Consider the following 14682-nt stretch of genomic DNA (forward strand, 5'->3'; position numbering starts at 1 on the left):
AGTGGGAGAAAGTGAGGTCAGAGGGGTATGGGATAGAGGGCAGATCACACAGGGCCTTGTAGGCTATAAAGAGAACTTTGGACTTCATTCCTACTGTGATGGGAAACCCTTGAGGGGACCTAAGTAAGAAAGGGACATGAGGTAATCTTTGTTTTTAAATGATCCTTTTGCTGCTGGGGAAGAATGGCAAAAAAAAAAAAAAAAAAATCTCCCGAGAGAGGAAGCAGGGAGACCAGTGAGGAGACTGGAACAGTTTTCTAAGGTAGACACGATGGTAATCTGCCCTAAGATAGTGACAAGTTGGGGTGGTGAGAAGTGGGTGCATTTGGCAAATATGTCAGAGGTAACATTGCCAAGAACTGAAGATGGATGGGATATTGGTGAGTGGTGAAGGAGAGGGGCATGTCAAGGATCTCATACCCAAATTTGAATCCCTGTGACTTACTGCCACCACCAACTGGTTCTAATCCTGCCCTATAAGGTCTCCCAGGAAATGTCACTCTTCTTAGGAAGACAGAACAATGGAGTGGTGGAGCACATTCAGTCTATGACCAAATTAATGTAGGTCCAGATCTCTTCCTAGTTGTGTGACATGGAATAAGTTACTTCAGTTCTCTGTACTTCAGTTTCCCCCCATGAGTAAAATGCAGATTTCAACAGGTTGTGTGTGTGTGTGTGTGTGTGTGTGTGTGTGTTAAATGAGGGACTAAAAGTACAAAATGTAGACGAGTACCAGCACATAGGAAGGACTAAAAAAATGTTAACTGTTATTACTTCACAGTCTTTGGGCAACTTAAAGATAATAATTATCATCTTTTCCAATTTGTGTACCCCTCTCTGTTAGCAGGGCGGTTTACAGAGCACAAAAGAACTAATCAGACCTGCCTTACCCAGTGGTGCTTCCATTTAGAACCCTGTATCCCTACCCTGCTTGGGAAGCATGAACAATTCTCTTGTCCAACATAGCAAATGTCAAAACCACAGCTTGACCAGATTGTTTCTCTTTAGCCTTCCCAGTCTTAACATCCCTCCTCTAATTCTGTGCTTATGTACTGAGGCCCAGAGAGGTTAAGTAGCTGATTCAAAGTCTCAAAGCAAGCAATCAGGCAACTGTCATCACTAGAATCTGCAGAAGCCTTGTACGCTCCCAATCCCTGGAGCTCTCCATTCATACCTCCCCCGCATGGCTTGACCTCTTGCCCATGGCACTCACCATCTTCATCAGGAGTGAGGAAGGTATAGAAAGCTGGTGGATTCAAGGACTCCATGATCATGGACTCCACCATTGACTCAGACAGCAGCTCTAGCTCCTCAGGGAGATGGAGTAGGCTGACTGCCTCAGGGAGGGTGCCAGAAGGCAGCAAGACTGGCAGGTTTGGGGGGCTGCCTTCTGGCATAGGCCTGGAGCTGCTGGGTAGGCTCATTGTTGGGACTTCCGACACAGATAGTCCCAGAATTTGCCTGGTACTTTGGGGCCCCAGCAGCAGGTCATGCTGATGCCAGAGCTTTCTCGGGGCAGCCAAGAGGGCAAGGTGGAGCCAAAGGTAATAGGAGGGCTTCTCCAAGGACAGAGGTGGTCATGGTGCTGCTGGGACTTGCGGGACTTGAGGTTGTGCTTGTGAATGTGCTTGGATCCCGAGGAGGTGGGGGCATAGGTCTGGCAGGTCTGGGGGGTAATGGGGTTTTGGGTTTATTGGGGATTGGGGTCTTAGGTTTGGAAAATGATAAGCTTGGGTCATTTTGGGGAGGTAGGGTACTAGATTTAAGAGGTGATGGGATTATCTTAGGGGCCTAAGGTAAGAGGATCCTGGGGTTAGGGTGTGACAGATTGTCTGGGGTCTTGTGAGCAGGACCATTTGGTCTAGTGTGTGGTAGGTATTTGAGGATCTGAAGTGTGGAGACTCCAGGCTTGGGCTGTGGCAAGCTTTTGGGTGACTGTGACGTGAGTACCCCAGGTTGAGAGTGTGATAGAACATCCAGTTTGGGTTGTGATGGAGCACCAGGTTTGGAGGGCAGTGGAATAACATGTTTCATAATGCCAGCTTTGGGCTGGGATAGGGTGCCAGGATTCAGAGGTGGGACTTGTGTCTTGGAACTCATGGGTAATAGGGTACCAGGATTCTGGTGTGATGGTGCACTGGGCTTCATAAGCAACGGGGCACCAGAGTTTGAGGGCCCAAAGGCAGCAGTTTTTATTCTGAGAGTTGGCTGAACCAAAGTGCCAGAATCCTGTTGTGCTGGATTTGGGGGCTTTGGGTGTGCTGGGGTGGATAGGGTACTTAGTGCTCTGACCCAGTGGCTCCAACTCCTTGGAACTGGGCATAATTTCTGTAGAGGCAGGAGTCGTTGAGGATAAATAGGACCTTGGTTTCACAAGCCTTGATTTGGGAGACACCTTGGGTACCAAGGCTGACTGGGCTGTGCCTGTCCCTAGGCCATGCCTGCTGGTGGATGAGGGCATAATGGTGCTGGTCCAGCTGCAGTGGAAGTCTGTATCCTGGCCTTCCCACTTGCCTCCTCGGGCTGCACCATGACCAGTGAAGTCAGAGGTGTGACAAAGTTGTATTCAAGGGACAGGTTGAGGACTTTGGCAGCCAGCAGGTGGAGAGTGGTGGTGTCACGGGCTCGGAAGCATCCCTCAGCAACTCTTCAATAGTGATGTAGGCCCAGAAGCAGCAGGTGAAGTGGGCTACGTTGTAGGCTGGCTCCCCTGGGACACCAAAGTTCTTCTGGCTGCTGTTGGTGGCCACCTCACTGTGGCAGGCCACAAGAAGATGACCCTAGGGGCCACGGGCTGCCAGGTGGATGCCCAGTTCCTGCTTGCCTGCCTGCCTGCCTGCACTTGTCCTGCCACCACCAGTTCTGAGCCCCCAGAATAACTGGGGGAAAAGGCCCAAGGGGAGGCCCCAACCAAGCCGCCCAGGCAGTCCAGATGCACATCTGCCAGCAGAGGCATGGAGAGGCCCTCCTCATAGAGGTCCTCCAGCTGTAGGGGTGCATCAGTGCCCTCATACATGCACTGGGCTGCTCCCTGGTTCTCCAGGGGCAGGTGACACAGCAATGGGAAGTCAGCCTCATCCCCAGAGGCCAAACTGAAAAGGGACACCCTGTTGCCCAGCACCTGACAGATGTTGGAGAGGGTCACCCTGGGGGTCATCACACTGGCTGTGGGCTCCCCATCTGTCAGGAAGATGATGAGAGGAATCCTCCCCTTATTGGGGCCCCATCCAGTCTCCTGATTGCTGTGGTTTAGCACTGCTATGGTTTAGCAGAGCTGGGTGAACGTTGGTCCCTAATTGGGAAGCTGACTGTGAGACCATCTTTTCTAGTTATTTCTATCCGCATTGCAGACACTCTGGGCACCTCACCAACCTCTCAGGCTCAGTCATTTCTCCTCATCTTTGCTCAGACTGTTTCTGCTGCTTATCCTTCCTAACTACCCCACCCCCACACAGGCTCCCTGAGATCTGACAGTGGGGCCCACATGTCCTTGGCTTTTATCATTCCCTGCCTCAGACTATGATTTGCCTGTTTCCTGGGGGGATATCTTAATTCTCTAGTCAGATAGGCAGCTCCCCAACGATAGCAACCCCACCTCCAGGCTATAGGGGAAGAAAGGGCTGAGTTGACAGGAGGTGGTGGGTGGGGGAGACTTGAGTACTTTTCTGAGAGACGATTGATCAAAAGCCAGAACCAGGACGGTAGCTTGACCAAATGCTTGGAAATAAGTATGTAGATTATTGATTTTAAAAAGTTTTGGCAAATTCTTCTGAGTATATGCTTTAAAGAAACTCAGGGCCAAAGAAGAATGTGCCCTAAAATACATAGTGCTATGTTCTTTCTACTAGGAAAAGGGACCCAGAAGGATGAAGGGATGTATTTGGATAAAATATAATAGTGATATTTCAGGTATTGTGAGAGGTGAGGTGGATGGGGGAATGAAGGGAGCATTTCAAGAATTCCCCACATCTGGGGCACCTGGCTGGCTCAGGCGGTAGAGCACGTGACTCTTAATCTTAGGGTCATGAGTTTGAGCCCCACGTTGGGTGTGGAGCCTACCTAAAACAGAAAAAATAAATAAATAATAAATAATAAATAAAAAGGAATTCCCCACATTACCATAGCCCATCCATTTGAGTGCGTAGGTCTAACACTTACAACCATCAGCTTCCCTGTGACCCAGGTAGTCCTTGGTGCTGTGGATATTCTGGATGGTAGCCTGGATGGAGCCTCCAGCTTTCTAGACACTAACCGAGTCAGAAAAGGTGATGATGTTGAAGTGGTCGTTGACCCGCAGGTCACTCAGGATCACATTCGTGGCCTTTTCAGTCTGTGGGATATGGATGAAGTGAAGGAGATGGACCAAGGCTGGAGGTCTTGCTCAAGACTGAAAGGTTATGTCTATACAAGGTACTAAGGCCTAAGTGTTGTATGGTTTTAAGACTCTCTGACTCTGGCACTCTGGAAGTCTAGAATTCTCAGGGAAAAATGCTATAGGCCCCTATGGATCTAAGCCTAGAACTACACTGTCCAATGGTAACTGCTAGCCACATGTAGCTACTTAAATGTAAGTTAGTTAAAATTAACGAAAAAAAAATGTTAAATGCTATTTCTTTACTTTCAGTAGCCACATTTCAAGTGTCCAATAACCACACGAGAGTTATTGCAGAACAGTGGCTACTGTATGGGACACCTCAGAACTTTAGAACATTTCTATCATCAAGATAGTTCTATTAGACAGTGGTGGTCTAGAAGGTTCAAGCTCTATGCATTCAGGGTGCTAGAATCCTGTGTGTTCCATGGTTCCTGGACCCCATGACCCAGGATTCAGTGATTCCAGGACCCTAAAGCTTAAGAGCTTTATGATTCTAGGTCTTTATAACTTCTTTTCAGTGACTTTGGCATGCTTTGGTTCTGCCCTATGTAATCTGTTCTTTTACCTCACCTTCCATTTCTTCCAGGCGGATCTTCTCACCAGCCCCCAGATAACCCAGATTCCATTTTTTTTTTTTTCTCCACAACTTTGCTCTTGTTGAGCCCTTTGGATAACAGACCTTCCCACTTCCCCTTTACTTATCCGTATCTTCACTGCTCCTTCTCTGGGCAGCCCTTCCTTGATTGCTTACTTTGACCCATGCCCCTTGTACCCAGATATTCCCTGTGCCAGATGGTTTGCTGACTGTCATACGTAGAATATTTTCATTTTCCACAGAGATGTTGAGCCCTCTGAGAACAGGGCTTCAAATGCTTCTTCCTATTGGCTCCCTTCTCCGTGGCAATACCTAGCATAGGGCTGGGCACATAGGAGGTTCAGGGAATAAGGAATGTAGGTCCTAGAATTAGGTACCACTTATGGGGCACTTTTTATGTTCCAGGCACTGTGCCAAATGCTTAGATGCGTCAGCTCATTTAATCGTCATAGCAACACAATGAAAAAGGTACTGATATTATACCCATTTTATCAGTGACAACACTGAGGCTCAGAGAGTTGGAGTGACTTGCTCAGGGTCACACAACTAGTCACCGATGAACCAGGGACTCAAATCCATATTCTGGAGGTGTTAAACATTATGCCTTCAAAATTTTATATTGTTACAGATTTCGGAGACCACAAGGAATACCACTTGTGGCCCACCTTTCTCTACACCTTAAACTGATAGAAGATGCCTTGAATGCTTTCAAGTGGATCAGAGTCTTTCCTGCCACAGGATGAGCTCAGGTCACACATTCTGGAATAGGGAGCTGAGGTCTTGCTCAAGACTGAAAGGTTATTTCTATACAAGGTACTAAGGCCTAAGTGTTGTATGGTTTTAAGGATTTAACCATTCATTCTTGTTTTCATTCAGAGGACTGCAACATAGAGCATGATGGCCCTTCCCGAGAATCTCCTGTTAACCAGAGACAAATTATGTTTTTAGAAGTATGTTGTTTAATCTATTGAGATTTTCCAGCTATCTTTCTGTTATTGATTTCTAGTTTAATTCCACTTGGTGTGAGAGCATATATTTATTGTATGATTTATATTCTTCTAAATTTGTTAAGGCATGTTTTATGGCCCACAATGGAGTCTACCTTGGCAAATGTTCCATGTGAGCTTGAGACGGTTGTGTATTGTGCTGTTGTTGGATGAGGTATTGTGTAGATGTCAATTAGATCCAATTGATTGATGGTGCTGTTCAGTTAAACTATGTCCTTACTGATTTTGTGCCTGCTGGATCTGTCCATTTGTGACAGAAGGGAGCTGAAGTCTCTAACTATATAACAGTGGTTTCAGCTTTTTCTCCTTGCAGTTTCTATCAGTGTTTGCCTCATGTCTTTTGACGTTCTACTGTTAGGTGCATTACACATTAAGGATTGTCATGTCTTCTTGGAGAGCCGTTATATAATTATAGTTATATAAGATTTCTTTTTCAGTCTGAAAGCAGTCCCTGTGTATTAACTGGCCAAATTGCAGAAATAGTGATGCTAGATACCTTAGTTTATCCTTTTAATAAGCTGTTGATCTGGTCTTCCCTATTGCCAGCATCTGCACCTTCCACAAAATGGGTGATCTTTTTCTTCATTCCACCTCATGGAGAAGATAATTTGAAGGGCCACTGGAAGTCTTTTGTTTCTTTGAAACACTTTACAGTAATATAGATCTTGTGAATCAGATCCTCCATGCGAACGATGCCATATCTACCAAGAGATCGAGCAGTGTGTTATCTGTCAGGGAAATTTGCTTTTTGTTCCTTTATACAATGCATCTCTTTATCCCTGATAATTTACATGCTCTAAAGTTTACTTTGTCTGAAATTAATATAGCTGCTCCAGCTTTTTTATTAGTGTTCAGCATGGTATCTTTTATTTTTTTCCATACCATTACTTTTAATCTGTCTGTGTCTTTATATTTAAAATGGGTTTCTTGTAGACAACACATCGTTGGGTCTGGGTTTTTTGTTTGTTTGTTTTTGTTAGGTTCTGTTTGGTTTTAATCAACACTGATAGTCTCTGTCTTTTAATAGGTGTGTTTAGACCATTCACAGTTAAAGTGATTACTGTTATAGATAGAATAATATTTGCCATGTTTTTAACCCTTTTCTATTTGCTGCCCTTGTTTTTCTTTTCTTTTCCTTCCTTCCTTCCTCCTTTTTTTTTTTTTTTTTGGTTTTCTACTCTTTTTCTGTCTTCTGTGGTTTTAATTGAGTGTTTTATATGATCCCATTTTCTCTTGTCTTTTAGCAGAGCCATTATGGTTTTAATTTTTTTTTTCTTAGTGGTTTCCCTAGAGTGTGCAATATGCTTTCACAACTAATCCAAGTCCACTTTCAAAAAACACTATAGCTTCATGTGTAGTACAAGTACCTCATGACAGAATATTCCCAATTCATCCCTCCTGTCTCTTATATAACATTGCTGTCATTAGTTTCAATTATCAATAAGCTGTAGTCACTGAACACATTATTTCTGTTATTATTTTGAACAGTTTTTGTTAGAACAATTAATTCAAAAGGAAAAGAGTTTATCTTACCTGAATTCATTCCTTCCCTAACACTCTTTCTTTCTTTATGTAGACCCAAATATCTGAACTACACCATTTCCCTTCTCTCTGAAAACTTCTTTTCACATTTACCTGTGCAAGGCAGGTCTACCGGCAACGATTCCCTCAATTTTTGTTTGGCTAATAGTCTTTCTATCTCTTTCACGTTGGAAAGACAATTTTGCTGTATACAGAATTCTAGGCTGGTAGTTTTTGGGTCTTGTTGTTTGTTTGCTTTGTTTTGTTGTTCTTCAACACGTTAAATATTTCAGTTCACTCTTTTTGTTGTTGTTGTTGCATGCTTTCTCAAGAGAAGTCTAAGGTAATTCTTATTCTTTTTTTTTTAAAGATTTTATTCCTTTATTCATAAGAGACAGACAGAGAGAGAGAGGCAGAGGGAGAAGCAGGCTCCCCGCTGAGCAGGGAGCCCGATGTGGGACTCGATCCCAGGACCCTGGGATCATGACCTGAGCCGAAGGCAGACACTTAACCATCTGAGCCACCCAGGCGCCCCGGTAATTTTTATTCTTATTCCTGTATAAGGAAGGTGGGGATATTCTCCATGGGCTTTTTTTTTTTTTAGAACTTTTTCTTTGATTTTCTGCAGTTCGAATAGGATATGCCTATGTGTAGATTTTTTTGGTATTTATCCTGCATGGTGTTCTCTGAGCTTCCCAGACCTGTGGTTTAGTGACTGTCATTTATTTTGGAAAATCTGTACCCAGTATTCCTTCAAGTATTTCTTCTGTTTTGTTTTTGTTTTTGTTTTTTAAAGATTTTATTTATTTATTCGAGAGAGAGAATGAGAGAGAGAGCACATGAGAGGGGGGAGGGTCAGAGGGAGAAGCAGACTCCCTGCCGAGCAGGGAGCCCAATGCGGGACTCGATCCAGGGACTCGATCCAGGGACTCCAGGATCATGACCTGAGCCGAAGGCAGTCGCTTAAACAACTGAGCCACCCAGGCGCCCCCAAGTATTTCTTCTGTTATTTTCTTTCTTCTCCTTCTGGTGTTCCCATTACACATATGTGTTGCACTTTTGTAATTGTACACAGTTCTTAGATATTCTCTTTTGTCTTATTTTGTTTTACGTTCTTTTTTCTCTTTGCTTTTCAGTTTGGGAAGTTCCTATTAACACATCCTCAAGCTTATTGACTTATTCTTTGTCCATGTTCAGTCTCCTAATGAGCCCACACCAAAGGCATTTTTCATTCCTGTTACAGTGTTTTATATTTCTAGCATTTACTTTTGCTTTTCTCGGGGTATCCATCTCTGTTTGCATTACCTGTCTGTTCTTGCATGTTATCCACTTTTCCCATTAGGGCCCTTAGCATATTAGTCATGGCCATTTTAAATTCCAGGTCTAATAATTTCTCTGCCATATCAGTGCGGTTCTGATGGTTGATTCATCTTTTTGGACTGTGTTTTTTCATTTTAGCATGGCTTGTAAGTTTTTGGTGAAAGCAGACATGATGTGTCACGTAAAAAGACCTGAGGTAAATAGGTCTTTAGTGGTAGATTCTATGTTTATCTGGCTAGGAATTAGGTTGTGCTTGCTAGTTGTTACAGTTGCATGTGTCAGAGGCAAACATTTCTTTTAGGGTCCTTGTTTTTGACTCCTCTATTGTCTTGGGTTTCTCGGGATATTCTTTCTTAAAGAGTCTAGGCTTCCAGTTCTGTCAGCTGTAATCTCCTGTTGTTATACAGGAATGCAGTGCATGTGGTGATACTGTGTGGGGGAAGGAGAAGCATTTCATAGTTCTATGCTCAGGTCTCAGTCTTTTAGGGCACCTATGCCCCTGAACTATGACCTCCACAAGTGCTCCTCAGCTTCTTCCTGACCTCAGTTGAGATGGAAAGGCTAGAAAAGTTTGGAGTTGGGTATATCCTTTCCCCTACACATAAGACTACAAAAGACAGCTCTCAATATTTCCCTTCCCCCAGTTTGGTTACACCCTGGTAAAATACAAGTTAGTAGCCTTAGGTCCCATGGGCTCTATGGTTCAGAACTTCAAGGCACATAGACTGTACTGCTCCAGGTCACTTGAATTTTATAATTCTAGAGTCCCAGAGTATGGGAGTTCAAAATACTGCTTCCAAAACTTTATGGATTCAGGCTCTAAACTCAAAATCTCTTTGGCCTATGGCTGCACTATTCCGTTCTAAGGGTGCTCTGGTAGAAGGGCTACAATATTTAAATCTAGATGGACCCAGGACTCTGTAGTTTCTAAGCACTACAGTGCCAGGGCACCGTATTTTTCTGGCTTTGAAGTAAAATAAACAAACCAGGACAAAACAAACCTGTGGCCTCTGGAAGGTTCAGAGTCTAAATTGACTATGATCTTCTTCTTATTTGTTGACTCAGGTTTTATGACACCAGAGTTCTCCAGCTTGAAGGTTCTATGACTCTGGGCCCCGTGGCGATCTGAAGTTTTGTGCTTAAGGGTCTTGATGGTTATAGCCCCATTGTCCAATGTTTCAACGTTCCCAGTATTCTGTGGTTTCGGGTCTACATGGCTCCTGATGTGCAAGGTTACCAGGACCCTAAGGTAGGCCTCGGCCTAAAAGATCCAAGGGTGAAGGGAGGTAGAGTCCCTGGTCCCAGGGGACCACTGTTCCCATACTCTCTGCTTTCTGAGCCTTCTAAAACAAGAGCTATGAAAGATCTGCTGGGTCCTCGTTACCTCCTTCATCGTGGTGCCAAACTTGGAGCCAGCCGCTCATGTCAATAACGAATACCACGTTTTTCTTGACAGGTGGGAGGGCTCTGGGGGCAAAGTAATGAATAAAATAGCCCTCGTAAAACTGGACAAAAAGAAGTAAAACCATCAAGAACTGTGAAAGGCAGTCTAACTCAGGTCCCCTCTTGTTCTCCGACATAACACCCTGCTTTTTTCCTCCCTAGGCCTTCCCTCTGTTTCTAGTTAAATTAGGCATCTGTGCAGTTGTTTGTTTCAATGTCCATCTCCTCCACCAGAACTGTGTCTCTGCTGTTCAGGCTGTCAGCCCAGGGCCTGCCCCAGAGCTGTGGAGTGAATGAGACTGGCTTGTGGCCCAAGGCTCCAAGGATCAGGATCTCTGTAATATGTGAGTTCCTGTCCATGAGAGCTGACTTGCACAGTCTTGAGGGCCCCTGGGGACAGTTTGCCTGGGCTCCAGGAACTGTAAGTATTGTTTTAACCTCCCTCTATAGAGTGAGCCAGGGGCCCAGCTCCATTGCTGCCAGGGGCTGGGAGTTTGCAGGGCTTCCCTCTCCTCCTTAAACCTCCTTTCTGCTGTTGCTGGGCAGAGTAAGCAGGGAAGGAGGGAGCAGAGGCTGAGTGAGCTGTTTGTTCAGAGGGGATTGGTTAGACCAGGTGCAGATGCCTTGGCCTGCCACGGATGTGATTGGCTGCTGACCCCCTTCCCCCACTCCATCTCCCCTCTGCAGAGCCTGGGGGCTGGAACAGCTAAGGGAAGTGGAGGGGGGAGCTGGGAAGGCCCCCAGGACCAGTGTCAGCTCAGCCTAGGGAAGTATGGGCTTGCTGAGGGTCTATGCTGCTCAGTAGCCTGAAGTAAGCCCTGCCTTGGGACAGCCAGCTTTATTCTCCTCTCTGCCATTCAGGAGCTCTCTGAATGGCAAGGCTGGCCACACTATCTCCTCCTCTCTCACTCAGGGGGAAAGGAGGATAAGGGAGGACATCTTGCTCTTTCCCTCCACTCCAGCCTTTGAATTAATTCACAAGTGCATATGGGGGCTCTGTCTCCACTTTCTCCTGGCACTCTACAACAGTTCTCAAAGGCCTGGGTCGTCCATCCTGCAACTGCCCAGGCCCAAGGCAGAGCCCAGCTGCCCTCCTATTCTTCCCATAACCTGGGCAGGTGAGAGTTTCCAGAAAAATCACATTCTTATCTCCTCATGGTGGCCTCACACCTCACATCTTAGAAGCCAGAGGCATGACCCAGGTCACCAACCTCTCACGCTCCCCTCAGCTGCCATGCCACCTCACTTGGCAGGAAATGTTTCCTTTCCTTCCTAATGAAGAAAATTAAAGGCACCAGGCCATGTCCCTTGGACTGCCCACCCCATCCTTGCACAGGGTTCACACACCCATACACCTCTTCCTCTATTAAGGACCAGACAGTCCTGTCCTGGACCCCATGCACTCCCAGCCTCCAGCACCTCCTCCACCAGTCAGACCCTTCTCTCCAACCTGTCCCACACATGCTACTGGGTCTTCTTTAGGATGCGGGAAGTGTTGTGTCTTTTCCATCCACTAAGACAGTCCCCATTGATCCCAATCCCATCAAAACTTCAAACCATCTCCTCTCCTCCCTGCAGCATGCCAAGGTAATGAAATCATCACCTACAGTGGTCTGCCCACCTCCAGCTTATTCCTCTCCACACCACAGACTGGCTTCAGCCCCCACCACACACTGACTCTTCCCTCACTAAAGGCAACAATAACTAGTTGGTTTCCAAACTCAATGGGTGTATTTTGATTCTTATTGAACTGCAGCTCCCTGATGTATTTCACAATTGGTGATCACTTTTGGTCCCAAGAAGAATCTTCTGTCCTGGGAATCAGAGATGGCAAACTCTCCTTATTCTCCTACCAGATTTCTGGCCCATTTGATTCAGCCTCTTACTTGAGCTCCATTTTCTCCCCCTGTCCCTTAAGCAGTGCTTCCTGATTTTTTTTTTCAGTCGTGGCATGCAAAGAAAATGATTATGCTTGTGTAGCACAATGGAGGGAAATGGTGGGGATATAGAGCTCTGAGCAGACTGTTGGCAGCTGGTGGGGCTGGATACCCAGAGAGCTGAGGAGATCAATGGCTGCTGGACTGGGAAGCTGTGCCTTAGCAATTGCCATCCTGGATCTGCTCTTCTGGCTCAACACATTCTCCCTGGGTCACTTCCTTAGCTCTCGCATTTTCAGTCCCTGAATCTCCACAATGACCCAATACCTCTTTCTCCAATCCAATGCTCTCCACTCTTTCCCCTCCACAACTGCATACCTGATCACCGTTGGACCCATTCCCTTGGATGTCTGAAGATGCCTCCAATGTATTTTGCCCAAACAATAAATTCATGTATTTCCTCCATCCTGCCCTTGTGTGCCTTTGTCATTTACAGACCCTATCATCCACATGGTCACTCCAGATACAAACCTTGGCGTCACCCTTGAATCTTCCTGTGCCCCTCACTCCCCACATCCAACGAGCCACCAATTCCTTCTGGTTTAATCTGCTGGATATATCTCAGGCCCACCCTTCCTCTCCATCCCAAACTAACAAAACCCAGATTCAAGACTTCTTTCTCTGTGGTTCTGCTGCTTCTATTGTGGCCCCTCCCATCCATGCATCTTTGCAGCAGCTGCTCAGTCGGGTCTTTCTAAACTCAAACCCCATAATGTCATTCCCTCTCATGGCTCCCTTGTCACCTCCAAGACATATTCCATGCTCCTTATCATGCCCCTGCAGCACTCGTAGCCTTCGGTCTCACCTCTTACCATTTCTTGTGCCTCAAATCAATGCTCCAGGAACTCCAACCTACTTGAGGCTCCCTAAACACCCCTGGGTATTTCCAGCCTTTATTCCCTGTATCAGGCAGCCCCCAGTTGGCTAGAATGCCTTTCCCTTTCCACAGCCCCTCTCCCAACTTGGTACACGGTCTTGTATTCCTTAACCCGGGTTGGTCTTTACTTCGGCCAGGGAGCCCTGCCTGACCACCTTCTTCCCTCATGATGGCATCCATCCCAGCTTGTGTTGTCACTGGAAGAGCACTTCTCATCTTGTGTGTGTGTGTGTGTGTGTGTGTGTGTCTGTTTCACCCAGAGACAGTGAATAGGATCTGTGTGTGATGCACTTCAAGGTTCCCAGCACCAGCCAGCAGTGGGCATGAAGCAAATTAGGTACATAGGGAGTCCCAGCTGAGTGAATGAAGGGGTGAATGTGCTGGACTTTGAAAGATGGGCATACTCAAGCAGGAATGGGAGGTCAATTGAGGGGTTCTTGGTAGGGGATGCAGGAGTCAGGGCACACAGTAAATGGGAGTATCTGTCTTGCTATTTAGTGCCTAATTACATGTGTTCTAATTATATTTCTGCTCCAGGCAATGGTCAAAAAGGTAAAGAATAGGAAGCAGACAAATACCTCAATTTACACACCCACATGATAGAACACCAGGTTAAGGGCGCCTGGGTGGCTCAGTTGGTTAAGCCACTGCCTTCGGCTCAGGTCATGATCCTGGAGTCCCGGGATCGAGTCCCGCATCGGGCTCCCTCCTCGGCGGGGAGTCTGCTTCTCCCTCTGACCCTCCTCCCTCTCATGTGCTCTCTGTCTCTCATTCTCTCTCTCTCAAATAAATAAATAAAATCTTTAAAAAAAAAAAAAAAAAAAAAAAAAAAAAAGAACACCAGGTTAAGGCCCCTGCTGCCACCTACTGGCAGGGTACCCTCAGCTCCTATTCTGAGAGGGAGAATTATTTTATTCCCCCTACACAACAGGCTGTACCATACCTCTGTGCCTCTGCACATACTGTCCCCCACTCTCTCTGCATGCTATTCCCTTCACACTATCGACCCAGGCAGAGGTAGAGTCTATTCATATTTTCCCAGGCTAATTTAAAGGCCAACTCCTTTAGGAAGGCTTTCCTGGAACCCTCCTCAGTGGTATCTGCACATAACCCATTACAGATTTATACGCAGCATTTAGAACTGTTTATGACTGCCGAAGCTCTATGTATCCGGCTGCTTAGGGACCGGGATGTTCCAAAGGAAGACTAGGGGTTGTGTCCACCTCATTTCTGAGATCCCAGAGTCAATGAGGACAGGACTGGGCTAGAGTAGCTCTGCTTGGTGGCGATGTATCCACGTATGAATGAATGAGTAAATATGTGCATGGGAAGAGGTGTTACCAAAGCACTATATTAGCCCAGAGCAGACAGAGGAATTGTCCGTGGGCTGGGGTCATCAGAGAGGTGACACTTGAGCAAGGTCTTCAAGGATGAGGACCAGTGGAGAAAAGAGGGAGAAGACATTCCCAGGGCAAGCAGATAGTATGAGCAAATGCTCAGACACAAATGAGTGGCAAATTCAGGTGTTTTTGAAGAAAGGCATGTGGTGTGGTGTTGTACGGTGTGGTGTGGTGTGGTGTGGTGTGGTGTGGTGTGGTGTGGTGTGG

At 46.1% G+C, this 14682-nt stretch overlaps 1 protein-coding gene across 1 annotated transcript in view; it reads right to left on the reverse strand.

Annotated features, from left to right (window-relative positions):
* Positions 1–1019: 1019 nt before the first annotated feature.
* Positions 1020–14682, reverse strand: part of ITIH6 (inter-alpha-trypsin inhibitor heavy chain family member 6) — a 25051-nt gene continuing 11388 nt past the window's right edge. Inside the window, 10 exon segments of the mRNA XM_044911607.1 lie at positions 1020–1514; positions 1516–2280; positions 2282–2469; positions 2472–2639; positions 2642–2831; positions 2834–3266; positions 3268–3292; positions 4159–4330; positions 10203–10232; positions 10234–10323. Coding sequence (XP_044767542.1) covers positions 1020–1514; positions 1516–2280; positions 2282–2469; positions 2472–2639; positions 2642–2831; positions 2834–3266; positions 3268–3292; positions 4159–4330; positions 10203–10232; positions 10234–10323 — 2556 coding nt within the window.

The sequence above is a fragment of the Neomonachus schauinslandi genome, chromosome X (genome assembly GCF_002201575.2).
Source record: "Neomonachus schauinslandi chromosome X, ASM220157v2, whole genome shotgun sequence".
NCBI classification, from domain to species: domain Eukaryota; kingdom Metazoa; phylum Chordata; class Mammalia; order Carnivora; family Phocidae; genus Neomonachus; species Neomonachus schauinslandi.